At 42.7% G+C, this 27,888-nt stretch overlaps 1 protein-coding gene across 2 annotated transcripts; it reads right to left on the bottom strand.

The window, feature by feature from the left end:
* On the bottom strand, nucleotides 1–27,888 carry CCL28 (C-C motif chemokine ligand 28). Of its 2 annotated transcripts, none has more exons than XM_042950478.1 (3): nucleotides 27,784–27,888; nucleotides 7,026–7,152; nucleotides 1–209 (listed from the first exon to the last, which is right to left on the bottom strand). In XM_042950478.1, exons 1-3 carry the CDS (start codon nucleotides 27,845–27,847, stop codon nucleotides 17–19), a joined length of 384 nt encoding a protein of 127 aa, XP_042806412.1. In that variant the 5' UTR covers nucleotides 27,848–27,888; the 3' UTR covers nucleotides 1–16. The 2 variants fall into 2 exon arrangements, with proteins under 2 accessions (XP_042806412.1, XP_042806403.1); XM_042950469.1 differs by lacking the exon at nucleotides 27,784–27,888 and adding an exon at nucleotides 8,166–8,311.

The raw sequence follows: 27,888 nt of genomic DNA, 5'->3' as shown, positions 1-27,888 counted from the left end.
TTCATTTGTAAACGCTTTAATAAGGAGTTTTATAGCCATGGGTTTCGGGTTTCCCCTGATGTGCCCCTTTGCTGTTCCTCTTGCCGTCCTGTTTCTTCTTGTGGCAAAGGTTGCCTTTAGCTTTTTTCTTGGCCTCTTGTTCTTTCATCCACTGCTTAATAACGTGACTGTGCGGGCTGACGCAGACCCTCCTGCGCCTGATGTGAAGGCTGCCGAGAAGGGAAGAAAAACAAAATCACTGATAGAAAGTGCAAGAAAGTAAAAATTTAGTGACTTCTAGGCAGTTCCCACTTTTAGACACAGTGTACTCTTAGAGACTGAGTACCACCAGGATGAATCTTTACTATACCTCTGCCTGCAGTTCCTCAAACATCAGTATTAAAAAGAGAAGAAGGAATCTGAGGAGGGGAGAGGGGGTGGAGGGGGAGGTGGGGGGAGAGGAGAGGAGAGGAGAGGAGAGGGGAGGAGAGGAGAGGAGAGGAGAGGGGAGGAGGAGGAGGAGGAGGAGGAGGAGGAGGAGGAGGAGGAGCGGGAGGAGGAGGAGGGGGAGGAAAGAAGGAACAAGGGAAAGTAGTAAAAATGATTGTCTTTCCTGACCCCGAGCTTCACCCACCAAAACCAATTCATACCTCACGGCCCATCTCAAACATCTCGATAAAGTTTTCTAGATTCTCTCAGCTAAATGCCCTTTTTTCCCTCTGAGTCTCTCAGCATTACCTCTCTTCTGGCACTTAACTTATGCTTTTATTTGACTTTTTGTTTCAAAGCTTCTCCTTGTCCTGTGGTGTTATCTCCTCGAAGGAGGAATAGTCTGGAACTGTCTTGAAAAGGCCTTGTTCAGTAGGAATTCAGTAATTAATTATAGAGATGAAGTGAAATTGTTCCAAATAAGAACAGTCTGGTTTTGTTTCCAACAAAACAATCAACTAAAATATTCTAGGCATTTGTTAACATTTTAATAATAATTTTTTAAATGTGCAGATGCAGGAAGGAGGGAGTGTGTTTAGGGAATAGCACATGGCCTGGATAAAGCATGGCAGGTGATGAGAAAGAAGCCTGGAAAGATACATCACAGCAGGTTGATGGAGGCTTTTAAAGGGCATGTTAGAGAATTTAAACTTTATTTGGTAGGCAGTCAAAAGAGAGAGAAGATTTTCAAGAAAGGAAGGGACAGGACTGAACACAGATTTGTCTCATAACAGTATGTGGTAAAGGTCGAAGTAGGAAAAGAATAGAGAGAAACCATTTAAAAGGCTACTGCAGGGGCGCCTGGGTGGCTGTCAGTTAAGCGGCTAAGCGTCCAACTTCAGCTCAGGTCATATCTCGAAGTTTGTGGGTTCAAGCCCCACATCGGGCTCTGTGCCAACAGCTCAGGGCCTGGAGTCTGCTTCAGATCCTGTGCCTCCCTCTCTCTCTGCCCCTCCTCCACTTGCACTCTGTCTCTCAAAAATAAATAAACATTTTTAAAACATTAAAAAAGAAATAAAGAAAGGGCTACTGCAGAAGACAAATATGGCCTGAACTGGGTGGCGGCAGTAGAAATAGAACAAGAACACCAAACATGAGAAACTGGAAAATCAAATAAAAACGACTTATCAACTCATCAAACACTGGAGGATGAGGAAGAGGAAGGGTTTGAAGGTGAGTTTGAAATTCCATTTCCGGAAGCCTGGATTGATGTTGGGGTCAGAAGTTGAAGCTTCTGGGCAGGAGATGAAAAGTTCCCCTTTGGGATGTACTAGCATAAGGAGCTTGTAAGGTGTCTGATAGGCAAAAAAAAAAAAAAAAAAAAAAAAAAAGTAAGTTTGCATTTAGGAGAGTAATCAGATATAAAGAGATGGTTATGGGGTAGTTGTCTTATAGAGAATATAGTTAAAGCCATGACAGCAGGTATGATAACTAAAGCACAAAGAGAAAACTTTTTGAAGAGAAGAACTTGGGACATACCTATATTTAGGGATGAAAAAGGGCAAGGGGAGGTAAGAACAACTAAGAAAGAGCATTTAGTAAAAGAGAGGAATCAGAAAAGTTTAGGGCAATGGAGGCCAAAGGAGAAGAGTTTCAGAAAGGAGATGAGCAGCGGTGTTAGGAGCTCCGAGAAATCATCCAGGCATCTGTTAACATTTTAATATACTATAGATCTACACCCCATCTGAGATGTTTTCGTTTTCATCTTGACCTTGGGGTGGGAGAACCCTAAAGCAGCATTCACAGTTTCCAATAACTGGAAGAATTTGTGACAAAACATTTTGTGACTTTTAACTTGCCATCAGGTGCCATTTAGTTCTTGTTAAATGTCACGGTTCCTGCCGGCTCTACAAACACAACATGTCTGGATCAAGTGAACTCCTGTCGTGTTATTGGGAGAAGAAACAGGGGTTTGAGGGTAGGCTGCCATTTCCCCAGGTGACCCAAGAGGAATCATCCACTAACGTGGGGACTCAAAATGAAGGAGAGTTGGGACAATGTCTGAATGAGCTGAAGTATAATCAAGCCAGCATGTGGGAATATTAATTTGAAAGAAGTGAGGCTTCCCGATAGGAAGACAATACATTCTCTAAGTGTATTACATTGAGCGGTCTTCCAAAGGAAAGCGCCCTCTCCCTGTGGCCAGCTGTTTTCCTTTTGGCTGTGATAGAAGAGAACCTGGCTGTAGCATTCAGTGGAGGAACAAGAAAGAGTCGAAACTCCCCTATCTTTCCCAAAGGACTAAAACTCTCTCCCTTCTGTGTGGTGTCAGCAAGGTCCTGAGCAGACATCCAGTGGAGAAAGGCTCCACGGACAACCAGATAAGCCTGCAGGTTATGCAGGAGGGAACTAGCACTCAATTCCCTTACTCCATGAGGAATGAGGCACTCCCATGAGGGGCACAGGCACTGGGGCTGAAGGGGGCACCAGATGGGGGCAACACACAGAGGACCAGGGAAGTGGAGATCCCCAGGAAAACAGGCAGCAGCAGCTACCATGCAAGACTGTTTCCTTCCTTTCTCTTTAAATTTTTGCTAACATTTATTTTTGAGAGAGAGCAAGCAAGAGAGCGAGTGGGGGAGGAGCAGAGAGAGGGAGGCAGAGGATCCAAAGCAGGCTCCACTCTGTGAGCACAGAGCCTGATGCGGGGCTTGAACTCACAAACCGTGAGATCATGACCTGAGTCGAAATCAAGAGTTGGCCACTTAACTGGTTAAGCCACCCAGGCACCCCAGGACCCTTTTCAAAGGCCTGCCCAGTTGGGCCTCAAACTTTCAATGTAATACAATGGGAAAAGATCAGCTACCGGAACACAGCTCCCAAATTTGAGATTCTACGATGTTTTCAAATCCCAAAGTTTGAAGACTGCTTACACTGCATTCTGTCCCCTGTGTATTCCATCTCAGGATAAAAAGAGACGAGGCAATCATGCTAGACAAGGAGATGGTCTATTCCACACTCCCTCAGCCACCCCCAACTCCACGGTATTCTGATGGGCGCTGCCCCACCCCATTGTGTACTCTCTGGTGGAGAGTTTGGGCTCTAAGAAACCATAAAGCTGATCCCCTGGTTCTTTTGCCCAAAAGAGAGTAGCTAGGGACCGGCCAATGGACCGATGGGGTTGGCCCCGCCATAGAGATTAAACCTGTAATTGTTCCCTAAACCTTTTTTCTTTCCCCTTTCCCCCAAGCAGAATAGCCCCTCAACAATCACTTCTGAAAAAATACTCAAGCCTCCCAGACAACTTTAATAACCCCAAGTTTTCCTCCCAACAGATAGTATCTGTGAGCTTCAAAACCTCAGCCCTCTGCCCAAGATAAACAACTTTGCACTGTGTTTATGTTTAGAAACTGCCAGAAGCTCTTTAATGAAGTCACTGTAGAAGGATTTAAACAAACTCCTCTCTCAGAGAACAAAAATTACAATGATCACTTATAGGGTATGAAATAAAGGACCTATTCTAGGCAGAAAAGGAAAAGGGAAGAAATCTAGTGAGTTCACCATAAGCTAATTTATATTAGTTAGTTGTGGTTAATAATAAATGCTTTTTGGGAGTTGTACTGCCAACACTTGCCATGTTTTCTGCATCTAAAATACTATTCTCGAACCTATATATTCAAAGTTAAGGGACTACATTTTAGATAAGTAAAGACATGCTCTGTAGTAAAACAATTTGAAAACAAGAGAACTTTATTTATGTTGAATGTCAGAAAAAAACAACAAAGAAGATCTGTAATTTATGATTTAAAAATACCACCTAGTCAAATTCATCTTATGTGAGATGAGGTCATAACTAATCTATTTTTCAGTTGTCTTATAGCACAGAGAGACCAATTTACAAACCTGTACTTTAATAAAGTTTTTTTTTTTTTTTTTTATGGTTTATTTTTGAGAGACAGAGAGAGCACAAGCGGGGAAGGGGCAGAGAGAGAGAGGGAGAGACAGAATCTGAAGCAGGCTCCAGGCTCTGAGCTGTCAGCACAGAGCCCGACCTGGCCCTTGAACCCACAAACCGTGAGATCATGACCTGAGCTGAAGTCTGATGCTTAACCGACTGAGCCACCCAGGCATCCCAACAGTAAGCATTTTTGGATCCAAGATATTGGCTTCATAGTTTCCCTTTAATTAAAATCAAGTTCTTTCTAATTTTTTTTTTTTTTTTTTGAGGGTGGGAGAGGGGCAGAGAGAGAGGCAATCCTAGAATCTGTGCTGACAGTACAGAGCCTGACACAGGACTCTTTCCCACAAACCGTGAGATCATGACCTAGCCAAAAGCAAGAGTGGGATGCTTAACCCACTGAGCCACCCAGGCACCCCTCTTCCTTTGACTAAGAATCCTGTCTTGGAGCAGTGTTTTTCAAAGTTGGGTAATGGATGGATTCCTCTGAAAGGGAAATAAAAATGTATCTTAAATCTCAGAGAATGGTCTGTAGGACCCAGCTGAATAGAATCTCTGGGGACTGCAGGAGGGCATAGTCTGTTTTGTGTCACTGGTGCATCCCCAGCGCAAGCTGAGGATAGAACGGTGCTTGGTACGTAAATGTTAATCAATAACTATTTGTTGAATTCATTGAATAAATAAAGAAGCTTCTCAGTGACTCAGGAACTCAGGCATAAGCAATGGCCTTATGTGGAGCTAAAAGAAGGGGTTACCAAATGGCTCATTAGCACCCCCTGCAGCCATAAGTGGAATTTAAACTAGAATTTAAACAGAATCCATGAAGTTTGGAGAGAGCATTTTATGGTCGGTTGCATCATCACTTTTGAGAGATCTTTGAGGCATGTGGTGTTCCTAATGGAAAGACCTGATGCACAACCCGTCTCTGCCATTCTCTAGCTGTACGTCACCCAGGTTAACCATGTAATCCCCTCAGCCACAGCTCTATCCTGTGTGACATGGAGATAATGCACGCCTTCCCCACAGCATTGTTGTCAGAATCCAGATTTGGTTTTCAAGTTTCTATGGAGACATGAAGAACACAGAAATCTAAAATTTTTAATAACTGAGCCAGAGGTAAGGGTGAAAGGGTTCGCCATGAGCCAACAGCCCAGAATCAAGAGCAAAGATGAGCATTCATGCTTGATTGCATGTGACAGGTACAGACATCTCTATACTTCTGTTTGTTTTTTCAAGTTAAAAAAACACTTTTAATCTTTATTTATTTTGGAGAGAGAGAGACAGAGACAGAGTTGAGTGGTGGAGGAACAGAGAGAGGGAGACAGAATCTGAAGCAGGCTCTAGGTTCTGAACTCTCAGCACAGAGCCCAACGCGGGGCTCAAACCCACAAACCATGAGTTCGTGACCTGAGCCGAAGCCGGGTGCTTTGACTGAGCCACCCAGGCGCCCCCATTTTTTCAAGTTTTGTTTAAATTCTAGTTAGTCAGCATACAGTGTAGTATTGGTTTCAGGAGTAGAATTTAGTGATTTATCACCCAGTGTTACATGTAAGTGCTCATCACAACAGGTGCCCTCCTTAATACCCATCACCCATTTAGCCCATCCCCTACCCAACTCCCTCCACAAACCCTCAGTTTGTTCTCTACAGTTAAGAGTCTCTTATGGTTTGCTTCCCTCTCTCTTTTTTTTTCCTTCCCCTATATTCACCTGTTTTGTTTCTAAAACTCCACCTATGTGTGAAATCATATGGTATTTGTCTTTCTCTGACTGACTTACTTCACTTAGCATACTACATTCTAGCTCCATCCACATTGTTGCAAATGGCAAGATTTCATTCCTTTTGATAGCCAAATATATCCCATTGTATATACGCCACATCTTTATTCATTAGTCGATGGACATAGGGGCTCTTTCCATACTTTGGCAATTGTTCACAGCGCTGCTGTAAACACTGAGGTGCATGTGCCCCTTTGAAGCAGCGCGTGTGCATTCTCTGGATAAATACCTAGTAGTGCAATTGCTGGGTCGTAGGGTACTTCTATTTTTAACTTTCCGAGGAACCTCCACACTGTTTTCCAGAGTGGCTGCACCACTTTGCATTCCCACCAGCAGTGCAAGAGGGTTCCCCTTTCTCCACATCCTCGCCAACACCTGTTGTTTCCTGTGTTGTTAATTTTAGCCATTCTGACAGGTGTGAGGTGCTACCTCTTTGAACCTTGTATATACCCCTGATGAATTCAGAGAGTAAAAAAGACAGCAACCTGTATACTTGCCTGGAAAAAGCCACAGTTAAAGTCACAAAATAAAACAGAGTCACCTTCTGTTTTTCTTTTTGTTTTGTTCTTTTACTCAGAGTGTGCCTAGTTTTGTTTAGAAAAGTCACGCACATTGTCCAGTGACTGAAGATATTTATCCTGAATCACAGCACTGCAGTAGGGGCAGCGGAGGCCAGTGTGGGGCTCCGAACATGCAGGTACTCAGAGACTGTGTGCTCACTCCAGGGAGCCTGGTGCCGGAAAGGTGGAGTATTTACTCTTCCCCCCACGTTTGAATGATCGCTTGTATGTTGCACTCAGGCAAAGCCTTCCCAACCTACTGCTCACTGGCTGAGAAATGATCACTGGACAGTTTTAGACCTCCCTGAGGCAGGGCACTCACATGACAGCAGCCAAGTCACAATCCCCATCAGCTCTCTGAATGCGACATATATTCACTCTCTCCAGAAGCCTTCTGGAAATATGACGTGAAACCTCAGTGCAACAGCTGGAGGCAATGGGAAGTATGGCTAAAAGAAGAAAAGAAAGAAAATGTTACATCTTACAATTCATAGAACAACGGCCTAGACGCCAAAAAACAAATAATCCAATTTAAAAATGGGCAGAAGATAGAAACAGACATTTCTCCAAAGAACATATCCAGATGGCCAACAGACACATGAGAAGAGGCTCAACATCAGTCATCAGGGACATGCACATCAAAAATACAATGAGATATCACCTCACACCAATCAGAATGGCTAATATCAACAACACAAGAAACAACAAATGTTGGCAAGGATGTGGAGAAAAAGGAGCCCTCGTGCACTGTGGTGGGAAGACAAACTGGTGCAGCCACTATGGAAAACAATATGGAGGTTCCTCAAAAGTTAAAAATAGAAATATCTTATGATCCAGTAATCAATCACGCTACTGGGTATTCACCCAAAAAATACAAAAACACTAATTCAAAGGGATACATGCACCTCTATGTTTCTAGCAGCCTTATTTACAATAGCAAAATTATAGAAGCAGCCCAGGGGTCCATCAATAGATGAGTGGATAAAGAAGAAGCAGTATATGTATATACAATGGAATATTATTTGGCCATAAAAAGGAACGAAATCTTGCCATTTGCAATGACATGGGTAGAGCTATAGAGTATAATGCGAAGTGAAATAAGTCAGTCAGAGAAAGACAGATACCATATGATTTCACTCATATGTGGAATTTAAGAAACAAAACAAATGAGCAAAGGTAAAGAGAGAGAGAGAGAGAGACAGAGAGAGAGAAAGAGACAAGCCAAGAAACAGACTCTTGACTATAGAGAACAAACTGATGGTTACCAGAGGGAAGAGAGTGGGGAGACGATGAAATAAGTGATGGGGATTAAGGAGTGCACTTGTTGTGAGGAGAAACTGGGTGATGTATGCATGGCTGGATCACGATATTATACACCTGAAACTAATACAACACTGCATGTTAACTCTGCTGGAATTTAAAAACAAAAAGTAAAAACAACAAACAACAAATAGACAACCACCTGGTCCTGGCTCTCTTTGTAGATTCCAGAGAAACAGAATGCTAATCCACTCAAGCAAGGCGCAAACACTCACTGATGGCTCTGTGAATGCAGACCTGGGACAGGACATGTCTCTCCCTTCTAGAACTTACACTGTATTTGGGAAAGATAAAACATTAAGTTCACACAAAGACACAAAACAAGTGAAGAGATGAAAAATAGCTCCAGACAACGATGCTAGCAGGGTTGAAGACTGACCTGATTAGAGTTGAAAGAAGTGAGGTTGACAGAGTATCCCACACAGTTTAGAAGAGAGGGACCACACGGGTCCCTGGAACAGGTTTGAAGTTCCTACCAGGGAAGGACTTGGATGAATCTTTAAGAATTTGGATGGGTGGAGAAAATGAAGACTTGTCAAGACTAAATAAAGTGCATGGTCAAGAATTCCGAGATAGGAAAGACCAAGATGTATTTAGGGAATGGAGAAAAATAGACCACACTGTTTGAAATGAGTAGCTAGGAAGGTAAGCTATTGGGGATATGGTTCAAAAGATAGACTGGTCACACCAGTGAGGCCCTGACTGTCAGCCTAAGGAGGTTTATCTTTTATGAAATGGGGATCATTAAAGATTTGGGAAAGGAGAAGAGTTTTAGGGAAATCCATCTTGCAGTGATAATAAGCAAGATGCATTAAGGTGCAGAGTGACTGGAGAAGGAGGTCAAGGTAGGAGGAGCTTACGTTACCCAGATGTAAGGAAGGCAACACAAATATGAAAGGGAATCCGATCCCCGACTAAAACGTGTATCTGGGGGCGCCTGGGTGGCTCAGTAGGTTAAGCGTCTGACTTCGGCTCAGGTCATGATCTCACGGTTTGTGAGTTCGAGCCCCGCGTCGGGCTCTGTGCTGACAGCTCAGAGCCTGGAGCCTGTTTCAGATTCTGTGTCTCCCTCTCTCTCTGCCCCTCCCCCACTTGCACTCTGTCTCTCTCTGTCCCAAAAATAAATAAACATTAAAAAAAAAAAAGTTAAAACGTGTATCTGCAAACTCCTACATGCCACATGCACGCGGTATTCTCCTATGCTTCCCAGTCCACCAAGTGGGCAGTGAATTTTAAAAATATTTTTTAGAAATTACAGCCCACAGTGGGTGCAGGTGGCAGCCTCATGATAACAGAAATTAGCTCCTGAATTAGGTGCTAAAAGAAATGTTTTGACCTCTTCATAGTGTCAGCTCTAAACAATAGAGGCACCTACCCTTAGGATAGGGGAAAATCTCAATATCCATGCTTTGTCCACATGGAAACATCAGGTCACTCACAACTATGGAGTAGAGGAGCTGAATATGAAGTTAAGAATGTTTATGTGACTCACTTTTTGAGCATCAAAACTTTCCATTATTATTCATTTATTCACCTATTCATTAATTACTCAACAATATTTATTGTGCAGGTAAAATGTTCTAGGCACAATGCCAGTAAGTGGGGGATACAAGAATAAATATAACAGTATGTCCGTGTCCTCAAGAGGCTATAGTAGTGGAGGCACATTTAGAATTAAATGCTTAGGATACAACCCTCTTAGCCCACTATAATTGAACTTATAGAATTCTGTTCTTCCAAAAGGCTCCCACAAGTCATAAAGACAGATGCACAGCTGTTCACTATAGCAAAAAATTAGAGACCATCTGAATGTCTACCAACAAATAAGTAATAGTACATCCAAATGGAATAAAGGATGAGGGGTGTGTGTGCGTGTGTGTGTGTGTGTATGTATGCACTAAGATATATGAATATCCACAATTTATTGTTTTATTGTTACGGGAGAAAAGCTAGTTTCAGTATAAGAACTATAAATGACCCCATTTTTATAAAAAGAATGTGACACATACACAGAGGAAAAATCACGGAATTATATATGCCCAAATTTATAAGCAAAGACCACTTCCAGAGGGGGGCAACTTTTTAACTGGCATGCAATATTTGTATTTTTTTAAACCTCCAACGCTATGGAAATCTGAACCAAGTCCTATAGAAACACAGAAAGTTAGAGAGAAATTAACTCTGAATAGGAAAGACAAGGTAGGCATCAGTTTGGACTCAATTCTAAAAGTGGAGTAAAAATTCACCTGATTGAGAAAGGGAGTGGAGCAGTCCAAGTAGAAGGAACTATGTGTCCAGAGCACTGGGGTAGGAGAGAAAAGAATGTTTTTATTGCTTGTATAACTCACAGAATCCAAGTCCAACACATAGAAGCTGGTGTCTTAGACCAGGGCAAGGATACTCTGGCAAGACTCTTATCAACTATGGTACAAGAACCTCTGTGCTGCCTTCAGATCCTCTCCAGAGCCTTAGGGAAATGCCTTGACCCTAGTCTCATAGCCTTAAGGAGGAGAGCCTCTTTGCTCTGCATCTAGATGCAGTAAACGGCTTTTCATTTTGTTACGCATATAAGGAGTGTGCATGGAGGCACATCCAAACACCAATAAACCAGACTGACTGGAATAGGAAGATCAAGCATTTATTGAGTGTCCATTCTGTGCCAGGTCCTGAACATTAGAAATGTTGAAATAAACAAGGCAAACTTTCTGCCCTTGCAATGTTTAATAGTCCAGTGGGAGGCAGGGAGGTAAGCAAATAATCACAACATAGCAAAACAAACGTTAGCAGATTGATGTGTAAAGTGGAATGGGGTTACAAGTGAAAGAAACCAGATTCAAAAGGCCACATATTGTGTGATTCCATTTATATGAAATGTCCAGGATAGGCAAATCCATAGAGACGGGATGTTGCTGCCAGGATTTGGGGGTTAGAGGGAGTGGGGAGGGACTGTTAACAGGTACATGGTCTCTTTTGGGGGAGACATGAACATGTTGGAATTGGATAGTAGCGATGGTTGTACAATTCTGTGACGATACTAAAAAACCACTGAATTGTAGGCTTTAAAATGGTAAATTTTATGGTATGTGAATTGTTTCCATTTTTAAGCGCTATAGGAGCACAGGACATTGGTTGTCCTTTCATTTATTAATGTATTTATCTCCTAAAATGAATTGTTTCTTCAGCTACACTATGGTGCCTATTCTCCAAGTCAAACTATTTTAAAATCCCAAAGTTTTGGGTTTATTCGTGTATCCGTCCATTCATTCACCGTCTTACTACATAAGAATCACTCTGTGAATTCTTATAGAGTAATATCCAAATACATATACTTGTAAATTCTTATAGACTGAGTCGCTAGCTAGACCCTGGGAGTAGACAGATGAAGAGTTACTAGCTTCAGAGAGCTAACACTCAGACCACTGCTATTAGTTGTGACCCAAGCAACTATAATATATGAAATGGACTTTCAGAAGCATTGTGGGAATTAAGAAATACTGGCAGATCTGTGTGATTAGGAATTTGAGTTATCTGAGTGCTGACATCAATTCAAGGAATAGTTTTAAGCCAGAAAAGCAAGCAGGACCTATATGCACTTAGTAAATTGGATTACATTTCTCATAAATGAAGGTAGGACAGGCTCACCTGGAGATCATTTAATCTAAATCGGATTAACTATCAAAAGGCAAGAGGCAGGCCAGATTTATTTCATGTTGGCAGATGTGACTGGTGCCCTCCTGAGGCAGCTGGAAATATAAAAAGTCAGGAGAGATGGAATCCTCGGAAGAATGCTCAAAAAGTTAGGCAGCGTAGACTATTAACAGGGTAGTTTGGACGAGGGCAATGCCAAGATTCTTTTGGAGAACCGCACCCCCTACAGGTTTTCTCGATCAGCGTCCTGTCAGAGTATTTCCATTTCAAAGAATGGTCAGCAACTTCCTCTGATTGCAATGATGATCCAGAATTTCCAGACAGGAAAGATTTAGAGGTGGCAATGAGGTTGAAAAGATGGATTAGGTGGTGTTTCTTCTGCATTTACAGAGTTTTAATTCAATTTATACAGTTACTTGGTTGGGGAAGCAAGCTGATCAGGGATTAGAAGACTACGCCTTCCCCAAAAGACCACCCTAGGGCCACCACTACACAAAGCACAGAATCCCATGGGAAAGAACCTATTTTTGTTTCAGAGCTGGAGTTTACACACAGACCTGTCTGATGGAGTAGGGGTTCCTTGAGGGAAATATGGGAAAATTTTTGCAAATAAGAAAGAAGGCTTTGCAGAGGGGGCTTAATAAAGCTGCAGGGCCCAGAGGTATGAACGAGCAAAGATCTGAGGTTTATTGTGAGGCTTTTTCCGCTCCACCCTCACCCCCTTTCCTAACTGCCCCAGACATGCCCTTTTGCTTTGGAAAGGACACTCCGGAGTGTGTCATCCCAATTGCTCCACCTGGGAATCTCTTTGAAAAGGTGATTTATGAGAACAGTGGATGCATTTCCCTGCCTGTCTAAGGTCAGCCCTCTGGGGGAAGGAGGCAACCACCAGTGAGTAGGCAGTGGGTCAACAGCAGCTGCCCAGTAGAGGCACCCTAATACTGCAGGTAGGGGCACTGATCACGTGAGAGGCCAGCATCCCTACCCTATCAGACCACCTCTCCCAGATTCCTAGAGGGAAGAGCCCTTTTTCTACAACCCACAATTTGAGAATTATCAAGAATATTTGGACTAGAGAATCCTGGGAAAAACACGTGGGATGACTGACTAAGCAACAAGGTGGGGACTCGGAACATCATAATGGCTATTCACCAGCCAGTGGAGCCCGGACCATATAGTTTCCATGCGTAGCATCTGATGTGTGTATTCAGTAAATTGAACTCAATACTTGAATCATTCTCCAATTTTTTGTAGACTATACTAATCTTTGCCCCATTAAAAGACAATTTGCTACTGTATAAGAAGTGTGAGACAAAGTAGGGGGGAAACACTTCTAACATAAGGCAGAATGTGGCAAGGGCTATGTGAGAAATAGAATGAGTGTCCTGCATTCACAGGCAGAAAAGAAAATTATAACAGAGATACACGTACATCTTTATCAAGGAGGTAGCATTTGAGCTGGGGACTTGAAAGATGGAGAGTTTGAATAGAGCAGTAGATGTGGAGGAGACAATGAGTATAAAGGCACAAATGTGGGGAAAGATAGAATATATTCAAATTTGGTGAAATTATACATTGTGAGTGCAAATTGTAAGAGGAATATGTCAAAAACACAAGTTCAGTAATCTCGAGGACATTTTTTTTTTTAATGTTTAGTTATTTTTGAGAAAGAGAGAGTGAGAGCAAGCTGGGGAGGAGCAGAGAAAGGGACACAGAGGATCCAAAGCAGGCTATTCACTGTCAGAGCAGAGCCCAATGTGGGGCTAGAATTCACAAATCGTGAGATCATGACCTCAGCCAGTCAGAGGCTTAACTGACTGAGCCACTCAGGCGCCCCTACGGAAATATTTTTAATGAAGACATCATGATTTACTTTAACAATCTTCTGTGGAAATCTAAGTGTGGAGAGAGAACTGATGACACCCTCTGCTCTCCTCCTTTGCTTCCAAAATACTCAACATATAGAGAGGTGCCTGGATGGCTCAGTCGGTTAAGCACCTGACTTCAGCTCAGGTGACAGTCTCATGGTTCATGAGTTTGAACCCCACAAGGGATTAGTGAGTTTAAGCCCTGTGTTGGGCTCTGCACTGGAGCCTGCTTTGGATTCTCTGTCTCCCTTTCTCTCTGCCCCTACCTTTCTCTCTCTCAAAAATAAATAAAAAACAAAATCAAAATATTCAATACAGAAAAGTACAAAGAATGATACAACACCTATAAACCCCATTCAAAATTTTACCAATTTTAATCCTTTTCCATGTTTGCTTTCAGCTTTATTTTTAAGAAATCTTTTTCCAATACTTTACTGATAACAAGCAAGGCTGCAATAAATATCCTAATGATAATAAGAGCCTACATTTGTTGAGTGCTTACTCTGTGTCAGCCACTGCCATATGTGAATTAATTCATGCACAGCAACTATATGCAGAAGGTACTAGATTTACCTCCATCTCATAGATGGGTTACTAACAGAAAAGCTACATCACTTTCTCCAGATTAAAGGGCCAAGAAATGGTGGGGCTGGAATTGGAATCCAGATAGCCTGACACTTTTTAAAACCACTAAGTTAAGCTTTGCTTGGTCTTCTATGTCTCCCTGGGCCTTGTATGAGAATTCCTCTAAGGCAGTGGTTCTCAAAATTAAATGTGCACCAGAATCATCTGGAAGGTTTTTTAGACCAGATTGCTGTCAATCCTTCCCCCACCTGAGGTTTCTGATTCAGTACAACCTGGATGAGGCCTAAAAATGTGCATGTCTAACAACTTCCCAGGTGATGCCGAGTCGGCTAATTCTGGAACGCACTTGGAGAACCACTGCTCTGAGGAGAATAGACCTACACATGGAATCATCTGAAAAATATTGTTTTCCCATCCATAAATATGGAATTATCACTCTAGTTATTCAGGTTTTCTTCAATGTCCTTCAAGACCTTTATGAAGAAAATAATAAAATATTGTTGTATATCTTATCCTACATCTATTCCTAGGTACTTTATAGGTTTTGTGCTACTGTGAATGGTCTTTTGAAGAACTGTGTTTTCTAATTAGTTATTTTTGATGTGTGGGAATGCTGTTGATTGTTTTATGTTGTTCTTGTATCCAGCAACTTTGCTGAACTTTTTTAGTTGTAAGAGTTTGGAGTGGATAGTCTTTGGTTTTCTAGGTAAAGAGATGTTTTTATCTCTTCTTTCTCAATTCCTGTATAGAAATAAAAGGCTTTTCTCCTTTAATCCATTACTTTGTTAAATGCCTAGACAGTGCTTAACCCATTGTAAACTCAAAACACAAATTAAAAAAAAATTTTTTTTAATGTTTATTTATTTCTGAGAGAGACACAGAGGGTGAGTGGAGGAGGGACAGAGAGAGAGGGAGACACAGAATCTCAAGCAGGATACAGGCTTCGAGCTGTCAGCACAGAACCGGACACAGGGCTCAAACTCATGAATCGCAAGTCACACACTTAACCGGCTGAGCCACCCAGGCGCCCCTCAATAAACAAATTTTTTAATTAATATAATGGATTAATCTATTTTCTTCCTTGCCCTCCTAGGATAAACCATACTTGGTCATTATGTATTAATTTCTATATGATTCTGAGTTTGATCTGCTACTTATTTAAAATTTTGCATTTATTTTCATAGACAAGATTAGCTCATACTTTTATCCCCTGATATCAACCTTGAATGTTTTGGGTATTAAGGTTGTATTAATCTCAAAAATGCATTGGGTAGCTGTCTCTATTATTCTATTATTTGAAGAGTTTGTGGATTGTGCCTCCAATGTTTGGTAAAACCTCTGAAACCATCTAGGCCTGATGTCTGTTTGAGGGCAACATGTTCAACTCTGATTTAACAGTTATTTGCTTTTTTGGGGTTTCCTATATCTTCTCCAATCTTGATATCTTAGTCTTCTAAGAAACTGTCCATTTCATCGACAATTTCTAATTTAATTTCACTAAAGGCATTCGGAAAACTCCACCCCCAAAAGTGCCACTCTATCATATTAATTTAAAACCACTTAAAATTAGCAATGCAAAAAGGGCATTCTAACTTTCCTACAAGCAGGAGATAAAACTCGCAAGTAAAAGGTGCCCTCCCTGAACCAGGAGGAAGAGAGACATTTTTATCACTAGGGGGCGGCACTTTACCCCTCCCTGTGAGTGGGGAAGTTGAGGCCAAGAGAAATCTGTGCAAATCCTGTTAAACGAACTCTTCTCTTTCTGGTGCTAACCGTCCTGGCCCAAATACCTTCGTCTTATCACTTTGCCACAATTTACCACTCTGCCCCACTTAATTATGTCTTGACTCAAACTGCTTCTTTAGGTTTTCATTTCCTTATGAAGGCTCCCATGCCTTATATAGATGTGTACGCTTTCCCCCTTTTAATGCCTTTTGTTACAGGGACCCCAGTCAAGAACCTATTAAGGGTAGAATGAAGGGGTTTTTTTTCTCATCTACATCACAAAGTTGCATAGTATTATCTCCAGTCAGGGCTCCTTTTTCATTCTTAATAGTGTTTGAAGAGGAGGTTTAACCGCTTAAAAGCTTGAACCTAGGGACGCCTGGGTGGCTTAGTCGGTTAAGCTTCCGACTTCAGCTCAGATCACGATCTCGCAGTCTGTGAGTTCGAGCCCCCCGACGGGCTCTGTGATGATGGCTCAGAGCCTGGAGCCTGCTTCGATTCTGTGTCTCCCTCTCTCTCTCTGCCCCTCCCCCGTTCATGCTCTGTCTCTCTCTGTCTCAAAAATAAATAAACGTTAAAAAATTAAAAAAAAAAAAAGCTTGAACCTAAATAATATACCAAATAGTTATAAACTTACAAATATCATGTGTTTTGAAACTAAAAAAACATATTCGATTCATAGGTCAAAGAAAAAAATCACAAAATATTTTGAAAAGCGTAAGTGCTATTCATTATTATAACGGGTGGGTTATAAATTTAGCCTAAGTGCATTTATTTGCACACGCACGAAAAAAAAAACAAACGTTCAACCAAGAACTTGGAAAAGAAACCTCGTAGGAAACTAAAACAAACAAAAACCACAGATGGGGAAAAAAAAAACAAAAGCACGACGTCGCGGCGCTTTACGGTCGTCACGCTCACGTGTCTGAGGTCGTGGCGGCCATGAAGCAGGAGAGGCCGAGAGCCAGAGCCTTGGTGCTGGAACCGGATCCCGAGCCCAAGGACGAGGAGGAGGAGGGAGAGCGGCTGCAGCAAGAAGCGGGTGGTGCCTGTTGTGACATACCGGAGCCACAACCCGCCGCTCCGCCTGCCTCTGCGCGTGCGCAGCGGACTTGGCGCCACTGGCGAGGCCCGGCGGCTTTTCTGTTAGCCCGTGGGTGGTGCGCGCCGCGCGGAGGAGGACGTTCGCGGAGAAGCGAACCGAGGAGAATAAAGACCACGCCCAGGGGAGGGGCCACGGGCTCCCGAAAGCGCTAGCCTCTTATGGCGGCCGCCTGAGGGAACTGCAGGCACCTGCTCGGCGTCACCTGGGACCTCCCCAGGCCGCTGGCGACTCCAGCCTCCGCCCCCAGCGTCCTGAGGCCGCGCTTGGGCGGCGCGGACTGAGGCCCGGAGTACCCAGCTCCGGCTTGGGCTACCGGCCGCTGCCCTTCATAGAGCTGCGGGAAACTTTTAGTTTTGTGATTGATGTGTCCGTTTCCGAGGTGGGTATGTTAAAAATCTCACACTGGTGTCGAGATTATGTCAGATTTTTTTTCTTCCGATTCTGTCCCCGTTTGCAATATATCACTTGGGGTTATATTTTTCAGATGCACCCAAGTATCCTTCTGGACCACAACCGGGATCGGAGTGAAGTAGCCTCGGACAAAATTTAAATGGACGCCCAAAAAACTCAGTAATTGAGATAAATAATATTTTCAGGCAATATTTTTAAAAACAAAAGTTTATACCAAAAAAATGATGAATAAAACACAGTTGACCCTTGGAAAACATAGGCTTGAACCGTGTGGGTCCACCTATACAGAGATTTCTTTTTGACACAGTGCTTTAAATAGACTTTCCTGGGGCGCCTGGGTGGCGCAGTCGGTTAAGCGTCCGACTTCAGCCAGGTCACGATCTCGCGGTCCGTGAGTTCGAGCCCCGCGTCAGGCTCTGGGCTGATGGCTCGGAGCCTGGAGCCTGTTTCCGATTCTGTGTCTCCCTCTCTCTCTGCCCCTCCCCTGTTCATGCTCTGTCTCTCTCTGTCCCAAAAATAAATAAAAAACGTTGAAAAAAAAATTAAAAAAAAATAAATAGACTTTCCTTAGGGTATTCTTAACATTTTCTTTAGCTTACTTTAAGAGTACAGTATATAATACATGTCACATACAGAATATGTATCAGCTGTTTATGGTACTGGTAAGGCTTCTGGTCAAGGGTAGGCTATTAGTCAAGTTTGGGGAGAGTCAAAAGTTATGTGGGGATTTATCTCTAGGGTAGGGTGAAGTAGGGCTCCTTACTCCTAGGGTGTTCAAAGGTCAGCCTTCCTACAATTTAAAAAAAAAACAACAAAATTTGACCCTGCACTTGCATGACAGGTCTAAATGTACCTTCTTCGTGAACTGATACTTTTTATCCTTCTGTAAAATTCCTTTAGTCCTACTGCAAGTTTTTGCCTAAATTCTACTTTTCTACTATTAATATTGTGACACTAACCTTTTGGCTAAATTTACTTACTCGCCTTATTTTTTTGTTTTCTTTTTATCATCCTTCCCCCCCCCTCCTTCATTGGATTGATAAGTTTTCTTTATTTATTTTGTTTTTTTACTGAAAATTTAGCTTGGGTTAGGTCAAGGAAAAACTCCCTTGGGAAAATATCGACACTATCTCAAACATTTTTGAGTTTGAATGGTTTGAATAAACTCATCATTTTACTAATGAAAGTGATAGGTCAATAAAATTCCTTGAGCATTTGTATAGTACCTACCTTGTGTCTTTTATTGTTCTAAGCACTAAATATACAAAAATTAGTAAGTCATGGTACCTGCCCTCAGGATACCTCCAATAGCAGATGTTTTTCTAACATTATCTTACAGGACCTCCTTTCTGCATGTGACATTGGTACCCATTCCTTCCTGGAAATTTTCCATATCCCAGATTAACAAAATACGCATCTCTCCTAATTCTCCTAATACTGAGAAATTGCATTCTCTGCTCTTGAACCCCTCCTCTCCTCAACAGTTATTCCTCAAAGTTCCATCCTTGACCTTCCACTCTTCTTTCCATTCACATCTCATGCTTTGAATTACTACCCATGTCAGTAACTTTTAAATATCTTTATCTACTTTACCCTGTATGCCAGTAATCCTGACGTATGTTCAACTGCTGTGTTTTGTCTTTTTTTTTTTTTTTTTTTTTTTTTGAGAGAGAGAGAGCATGAGTGGGGGAAAAGAGCAGAAGGAGAGAGGAAGAATCTTAAGCAGGCTCCATGCTCGGCACAGAGCCCAACGCAGGGCTTAATCCCGCCACCCTGGGATCATGACCTGAGCCAAAATCAAGTCGGATGCTTAACCAACTGAGACACCCAGGTGTCCGTCCACTGCTGTTGAACATACATCCGAATAGTCCACAGGCTGTAGATAACTCAATAAATCCCGGACTGAAGACATTATTTCCTACCACTGAAACATCCTTTCCTTGTCTCACTGAAAGGTCATTTACTGCTACCCAAGCCAGAAACCCACATGTCACACCATCCTCCTTCAGCACTCCACAGCCAGTCACAAACTTCTGTATATTTTACTCTCTGTGACGTTTCTCAGATTTGTCCCCCACCTTCTCATCCCTGTTACCACTGCCCGAATTCAAGACCTCATCAAGTCTCCTTTCCCCCAGTCTTGCTGTTTCCTTATGTGAGTCCGTGGTGCCACAACATCCTGTGCTTTCCTGTCATTACCGTGTATAAAATGAAGGGTTGATAGGACTGTTTTTTTTTTTTTAATTTTTTTTAACGTTTATTTATTTTTGAGACAGAGAGAGACAGAGCATGAACAGGGGAGGGTCAGAGAGAGGGAGACACAGAATCTGAAACAGGCTCCAGGCTCTGAGCTGTCAGCACAGAGCCTGACGCGGGGCTCGAACTCACAGACCGCGAAATCATGACCTGAGCCCAAGTCGGCTGCTTAACCGACTGAGCCACTCAGGCGCCCCAAGGACTATGTCTTTTGACCGTGAGCTCCCTCAGTGTATCTGTGTGCCCACACCACACAGAACAGTGCCTGGTATTCGTGCTCAATAAATGTCTCTTGAGCTGAACTAAGCTCTCATGTCTTCTATTTCATTTTATCTTGTTTTAAGGCTTATAATGCTATTAAAATTATTTTCCTTTTTTTTTTTTTTTTTTTTTTTTTTTTAGGAAATAAGATTATCAGTGTTTGGTCAAGGTCTTATGTCCCAAATGTCCTTAAATTACACAATGCTTTTAGAAACATCATCCCTCCACCCTCAAGTAATTAGGGGTCAACTCATGATGATAAATCATTTGCCCCATTATATTTAATAATTTAAAGATATCAGTGTCTCATTAAAAGTCTTACTATTTGTCTTACTGTTAAAGTGTTATCGCTCTCGATTCTGTTGGTTTGGGGTTTTGTTGTTGTTGTAATGTTTCCAGTATTAAGTGTCAGAGAGTTGGGTGGGTGATTTGCCACGATTGTCTGTCCCTGATTTGGTTCTGCCTATGATCCAATTTTGGACCGAGGCTTTAAAGATTTCCTCCCCAAGATCTGTTCAGATGAACACTAAAACACTTCTCATCAAATCTGTGATGTGAAAGTTAGATTCTGGTTTTTAAGGAAATGATTCTGTTATTACAGAGAGATGAACCAGCCTCCTCTCTTACTTGGATGTATCGTATAGTCTCTTGCCACTCAAAATGTGGTTCCCAGAGCTGCAGGAATGGCATCACCGGGCGGCTTATTAGAAAGGCAGTTTGCGGGGCGCCTGCGTGGGTCAGTCGGTTAAGAGCCCGACTTCGGCTCAGGTTGTGATCTCATGGTTTGTGAGTTTGAGCCCCGTGTTGGGTTCTGTGCTGACAGCTCAGAACCTGGAGCCTGCTTCGGATTCTGTGTCTCCCACTCTCTCTGCCCCTCCCGTACTCACATTCTGTCTCTGTCTCTCCCAAAAATAAACATTAAAAAAAGAAAGAAAGCAGTTTACAAAACACCAGTATAAAGAACACTTTATAGAACACGGTAAAGTGGAAACAAAACAAATGTTATGCCACTGTTGGGGAAAGGATTCCTAGGATAAAGATAAAAACAATAAGATTCATTTGCCTGCTGTCAGTTTGTCTCAAGTTTGTGAGTGCAATTTAAGAAGAGCAATATGTAAATAAACATGTATGTGTTTGGTTAAGGATACGTTTCCCTATTCTAGTGGACTTCACGCCTTAATGGAGCCACATCACATTGTGGATATAACCACAAATGGAGGTGTCCACTGCCAACATCGAGGAGGTAGGAAGGACTCACCAAGCAATGAGGCATGAGATTGCTATGCCCAAATAATATCCTCCCAAATAAAATCCTCCCAGATATTTTTGGAACCCTGGGATAATGTAAAGAGTGAATGAGGCTTTTTCTTTACCTTCATATGAAGACATTTGGTCACTAATGCTTCTCACAGCATGGACACTTGGACCGGTCAGGGAATATTCCTGAAGGGGATCAGGATAATTTTGTGCCATAGGGACATGCCCTATGGCATTACTGCACAGTGGTTAAGCATACAGAGACAAACAACCAGGCTCGACTCCTGGCTTTATCACTTACAAGCTTATGTTGGATGAGTTACTTCATTCTCTCTGTTTCAGTTTCTTTTTTTTTTTTTTAAAGTTTTTTTTTTTTTTTTAACCTTTATTTACTTTCTTTGCACAGGCAATGGATGGGACAGAGTCAGACAGAGCGGCAAGCACGGAATCCGAAACAGGCTCCGATCAACGGGCACGGAGCCTGACGTGGGGCTCGAACTCGCAGGTCGCGAGACTTCGACCTGAGATGCAGTCAGATGCTTAACCAACTGAGCCACCCAGGCGCCCCTGTTTCAGTTTCTTTATCTGTAATACGAGGATGGTAATAGCACCTTCTTCACAGGGGTGTTGTGACAACTGCTTGAGTTTATGCATTAAGTGCTTAGAACAAGCTGACAGGGGCACCTGGTGGTTCAGTTGGTTGAGTGTCCGACTTCAGTTCAGGTCGTGATCTCATGGTTCGTGAGTTCAAGCCCCTTGTCAGGCTCTGTGCTGGCAGCACGGAGCCTGCTTGGGATTCTGTCTCCCTCTCTCTTTCTCTCTCTCTGCTCCTCCCCCAATTGCTCTCTCTCTCTCTCTCTCTCAAAAATGAATAACCATTTATTAAAAAAAAAAAAAACAGGCTGACAAATAGTAAACACTCAATAGTTAGAAACAAAATCACATCACCTGCCCCACAGTAGGCATCAAGGTGTCAATATTAAGTTTGTGGAATGCACCCACTGTCCATTTACTGCCCCTCAGCTTCAAATTCACCCTTAATTGCCAGTTCTAGGGAATTAAGATGGGCCCTTTAAATATTTTTCCTTCACGGGCTGGCACGATGTTAAACCTTTGTCAGTGGGGGACACTGGAAAGGCATTGCAGCAAGAGGGGTTTCCTTCCAGGCTTCAGGGTGCACACCTATCATTTCTGCAGCACCAGGCTCTGGGAGCACATGACAGCTAACAGCACCCCAACTCGGGGCAGTTTGGGGGCAGAGTGTCTCCAGTGAGACACCTCCCTGTGAAGAACTTGCTCCTGAAAACTGGAAGGCAGACCAGTGATTTTCCTGCCACTCGGTGAGCCATGGCTGTGCCCTCTCTAACAATGTCTGAATCTCAGCTGGGCAGGGAAGGGGTAATGGGATCTCTTCCCTCAAAACTCCACTTCAGCCCTACCAGTATCAGCCCTACCCAGCCCTGTATTCTTCAGGGTTCTGTGTGCCTCCTAGCCTATCTCTTGTTATAGCTAATAATTTGTTATATTAAACTTTCCCTATTCAAATTCATGTCTTGTTTTTGTCTCTTAATTGGACTCTGACTGATAATGAATGAATAAATGAGACTTCAATGTCCTAAACTATTCCTGGAAGTTTGTATGTTATCTCTAAGATGAATGATCCAAACTTTTAAGAAATGCCTATGTGTGTGAAACAGCTATACTGTTATCTATGATTAAGTGAAAGAAAAATTAGGTAATGTGTAGATTGTTGTCCTTTTTATGTTTTTAAAAATCTGTGTGAATGTGTGTGAGTTCATATTTGTAAATGCATAGAGAAAGTTCTGGAAGGATACACAGAAGCCAGAGGGTTATTTATTACCTCTGGGTGGGGGAGAGGGATGAAAGGAATAGAGAAAAGGGACCTTCATATATTTTATTCTGTATTTTAAAAATTTACACTGTTACTTTTTTTTAAAAAATTTAATGTTTATTTATTTTTGAGAGAGAAACAGAGACAGAGACAGAGCATGAGCAGGGGAGGGGCAGAGAGAGGGAGACACAGGACAGGAAGCGGTCTCCAGGCTCCACGCTCAGTACAGAGCCCAATGCGAGGCTCAAACTCACTGTGAGATCATGACCTGAGCCAAAGTCAGAGGCTTAACTGACTGAGCCACCCAGGTACAAATAACAGTATTTGTTATTTTATAATTTTTATAATTTTAGGAATTAAATTATTTGATTTTTGTGACTTTCCATAATTTTAATTAATTAATTAATTTTAGAAACTTTTTAATGTTTATTTTTGAGAGAGAGAGTGCAAGCAGGCGGGGGTGGGGAGGGGTGGAGAGGGGCTGTGAGACACAGAATCAGAAGCAGGCTCCAGGCTCTGAGCTATCAGCACAGAGCCCAACGTGGGGCTGGAACCCACAAAATGCAAGATCATGACCTGAGCCAAAGTTGGACGCTTAACTGACTAAGCCAACCAGGTGCCCCTCATAATTTTAATTTAAAAAGTTGGTGATAGCGATGCCTGGGTGGCTGGGTCGGTTAAGCATCTGACTCTTGGTTTTGGCTCAGGTCATGATCTCACAGTTAGCAGGTTCAAGCCCCCTCATTGGGCTCTGCGCTGATGGTGCGGAGCTTGCTTGGGATTCTCTCTGCCCCTTCACCACTTGTGCTCTCTCTCGCTCAAAATAAATATATAAACTTAAAAAAAAAGTTAGTGATAGAACCTGGCAAGAGGAAAGGAAAGGAAAGGAAACTAACAATTAATTATTGAGCACCTCTTCTATGCCCAACACTTTCCTTGTTATCTCATATAATCCTGAGAATAACTAGGTAAGAGAGGCATTGTTATTCCTGTTTTACTCTTAAGAAAACTGGGGTTCAGAACGTTAGACAATTTCTCAAGTTCATGTAGTTAGAATTCTGACTTGACCTTTTGGAATCCAAAGAGACTCTTCCCAGGCTTGCCAGCATTTCTCAAACAAGGTTTCATAGCAGGGGGCTCATGAGCATGTTCTCAGGGTTTATGAGCTCTCCAGACAATTCCTAAATTTTAATATGTCATCTCGATCATGATATTTAAATAGACATGTTCTGGATCTTCTGGAAGACTATCTTAAAAGAGCACTTTCAGGACATTTGAATTTTGCTTATGTTTATGCCTAGTGCTATTATCGGGTCAGATCCTACCTTAATTGTCCTAGGCCAGTCAGAAAGGAACAGAGCGGAATTTTCTAATGCATTCATGCTAAGGGAGGGCTCAGTTATATCATCCTGGTTCAAACAAAAAAGTGGTGGGGAGAAAACACTTCTCGTTCTGAACATGCTAGCAAATGCACATAAAACTCAAAATCTGCATCTTAAGGATCAGTGCTATATTTGTGTTTGGAACGGTGATGGTAGTTTTGGCCAAATATTAACCATTACTTTAAATTAATATTGTTTGATTGAACTCTTCTTGGCTTTGCAGTTGTGTTTTTATTTAAATTTAAATTTTATTTTGGTTTTAAAATTGCAGAAAAGATATACACACAGGGGGTTTATAACTGGTTTCATGTTTATATACCAAGTAACATAGTAAAATAATTAAAGGTTACCACTGAGAGTAAAAAGAATGTTTTCCTGTAAAGGGGCCCATGTATGACTCAGATTTGAGAAGGCTGCTCTTAAATTATTCTGTTTCTCCAGACATAGAAAAAGGACATTTAAAGAAACCCCTGAACTACAGTATAAATACTATGACTGGGTTCCTTAACCAAAATCTAGACTCTTAGTCTAACAATGGTATTGAATTTAAGGAAAGCAGGGTATGTTGTTTTAACAGAAGGGCATACCTGGAGAGAAATCGAAGAACAGGTTGGTGGCCCTCATGTCAGGCCCCTCATGGACCACTCCTGGGGAAGTGGAGGGTCCTGACTGTGCAGAACAACTTTCAAGCCCAAATGCATATTCTTTGTTTTTTTAATGCTTATTTATTTTTGAGAGAGAGAGAGAGAGAGAGAGAGAGCGAGAGAGTGGGGAGGCACAGAGAGAGAGGAAGACACAGAATCCGAAGCAGCTCCAGGCTCTGAGCCGTCAGCACGGAGCCCGACGTGGGGCTCAAACCCACGAGCCGTGAGATCATGACCTGGGCTGAAGTGGGACGCTTAACTGACTGAGCCACCCAGGCGCCCCTCAAGCACAAATGTACATTCTTGGTAATCCTCCCTAGCGAGTGTCCTATAATTAAAACAAACAGAAAATAAAATGTCTTTTTAGGATGCAGACGACAAGTCCCCAGCAAGTGCCTGTGTGAGGAGGAACCATCCTGCTGTGAGAAAACGGATTGTCAGAACCAAGTCGGTTTGGGACTGTGAGGCAAAATGCCTCACCCTGCATCTGCCAGAGACAAGTGGAACCTTAGTCTGAAAATATCTATAGTAACAACAGCCAGCCCACAAAGCCCTAGATTGTGGCTTTAAATAATCTGGCTTAGGGCCACCGGAGTGGATGATAGACACTTTTATGGACTCGGTTTTGAGTTCTGGGAGCCAGCAGCCACGTCAGCAGGTGTATATACCCTCCTACCTTTGGGTAGAACCCAAGGCTTTTAATTACAGGTAAGTCAACTGCTTCCTGATTCATGCAAAATGCTTTGAGAATGCCAATTACTGAGCCATAACATTAAAATGGCCATTTAAGGCACCATTAAGGCAGTGGAACCATTGGTGCCTGGAAGAACAAAATGTATTTCTCAAAGTTACCAACTGGCACAGACCACTTCCCGATCCCCTCCCGGAGCCTGTGACAATTGTCAAAGCCACCTATACCTCCTTCCCTGCACTTCCCAGTATTCCCCACCTTCCTGCCTCCTTCCTCTCCTGCTCCTCCCCCAGGTCCGAGTCCCTTAGAGCCTCCCACAGGGCACGTGGGACACACAGATACTCCATGGAAGGCTTTTATGGAAAGCAGTGGGTTACCCCTCTAGGTTCCACAACTGCTCTCAGGCCTACCCTCTCGTATTTTAACCCAACATCACTTATTTTTAGACGGCAGAGGGTTGGGCGCTTCCCAGATCGTGTGATTTTCCTGTGGCCCGAACTGCCTTAGGAAAAGCCCTGGGAATCACCCAAAAGGCCACTGCGGGGTCTCCTCAGTTCTCTTTCTTTCTTTCATCACCAACTGGACCTTTTTCAAACACCTCTGTGTTTTGCTGTCCCACCTTCTCTGCCAGGACTCGGTCCCATGGGAAGTCTGGCCTTGGGTCTGGCAGGGGCATCCCTCATCACCCCTGCCCCTCTGCCTGCCTGTCTCTCCCTCCTCTCCCATAGGACAGCTGCTGTGATTGCTGAGGGGCAGCTGGAAACACATCAGGAAGCTGAAGGGAGATACATTTCAAAGCTTTATTTCAAAGCTTTATGTGAAAAAAAAAAAAAAAAGTGCATTGCCAAAACTAGAAATAAAGCCTGAGCAGGTAAGCCTTTGAGAAACAGTGAAAGTGAATCCTAAAATTTCAATGGTGAGTTCTTCTGAAAAATTTTTACAGAAACATAGAAAATGATACACTTGTGTCTTTGTCTTGATAAGATAGATAGATTGATAGAAATGAAGAAGAGATTATCCAGATAGAAATGAAGAAGAAATTATCTAGATCTTTCCATGCTCGGTAATACAAGACCAGTACATTGGTGCACTATATCGGGTCCCCTAAACAAATGCCTACAGGAACCAGGCAGTTAATAGGACGATAGCCAACCTCAGAGAAGGACAGGGGCTACTGCACTCTAGCCAATTCCTGCCAGAGGACATGGGACCGTTGTTGCCAGATGTGATTTTTCAAGAGAAGCTTTAAAATACAATTTGGGTGTATATGTGAGAATGTATATACGAAATCTGTCAGTTTTTAAGGGTTGGCAAATGCTTTCAAAAGCAGATCAGACATGACTTATATTTCACCTCTCTTCTGGATTTAGAGAATCTATTCAAGGTCAAGTTTCAGAAAAGACGACAGTGGGAAAGAGTCAAGTCAGTCAAGTATTTAGTACTTCTGTTTAGGTTTTCCTAAGTACTGTAGAAAAGATTGCCTCCGGTTCAAATGCAGTTACAATCTCCATATATATGCTAGCAATTCACAATTTGAGTTCTCTTTGATATAATTTGTATGGTTCAGTCTCCTTTATCCTGCATCCCTTCTTAAAGGTCAGATTGCAGTTTTGCTTTTCAGTATCCACAGGGCTGACTTTGTTGCTTCCCAAACCCCTAACCCAGAAGGTGACGTCTGCCTTTCCTGCAGGAACATGCACATTTGTCTCCAGTGTAGCAGGTTGGGGGAAGGAGGAGACGGATGAATAATAGGGATTTTCCTCCAACCTCTACCTGGGGATTTTCTAAGAGACTGTCATCAGCAAAGGAAACACAGCTCAAAGTTGTTGTGTGGAAAGATCTCATCCTCCATGAGACAAATTACTAATACCTGTTCAAATGAAGTTCCATCCTTCTTGAAGATCAGCAATGTAAATCTATGCCAGTCTCTCGTAGATAACTGGAAATTCCTACCTGAAGAGATCGAACTTCCTGCCCCAAATTGCCGCCAGGACTTCACTCCTTCCTGCTCCATCTTGGGGAGGCAGCACCCCCTCTTTCCACGGGAGGCTTGCATAGCCAACACCCCCACTCACCTTCTGAGGAGGGAAAAGCCACACAGGCAGCCAAGGCCACCAGAGCGAGTCCTGTCTGCTGCATTCCTGCCTGCCCCACCAGCCCCGGGCTGTACCACAGGTGAG

This window comes from Panthera leo, chromosome A1 (genome assembly GCF_018350215.1).
Source record: "Panthera leo isolate Ple1 chromosome A1, P.leo_Ple1_pat1.1, whole genome shotgun sequence".
Taxonomy (NCBI): Eukaryota; Metazoa; Chordata; class Mammalia; order Carnivora; family Felidae; genus Panthera; species Panthera leo.
Note: the sequence above shows the minus strand (reverse complement) of the source record. Positions and strands in the feature narration are given on the sequence as shown.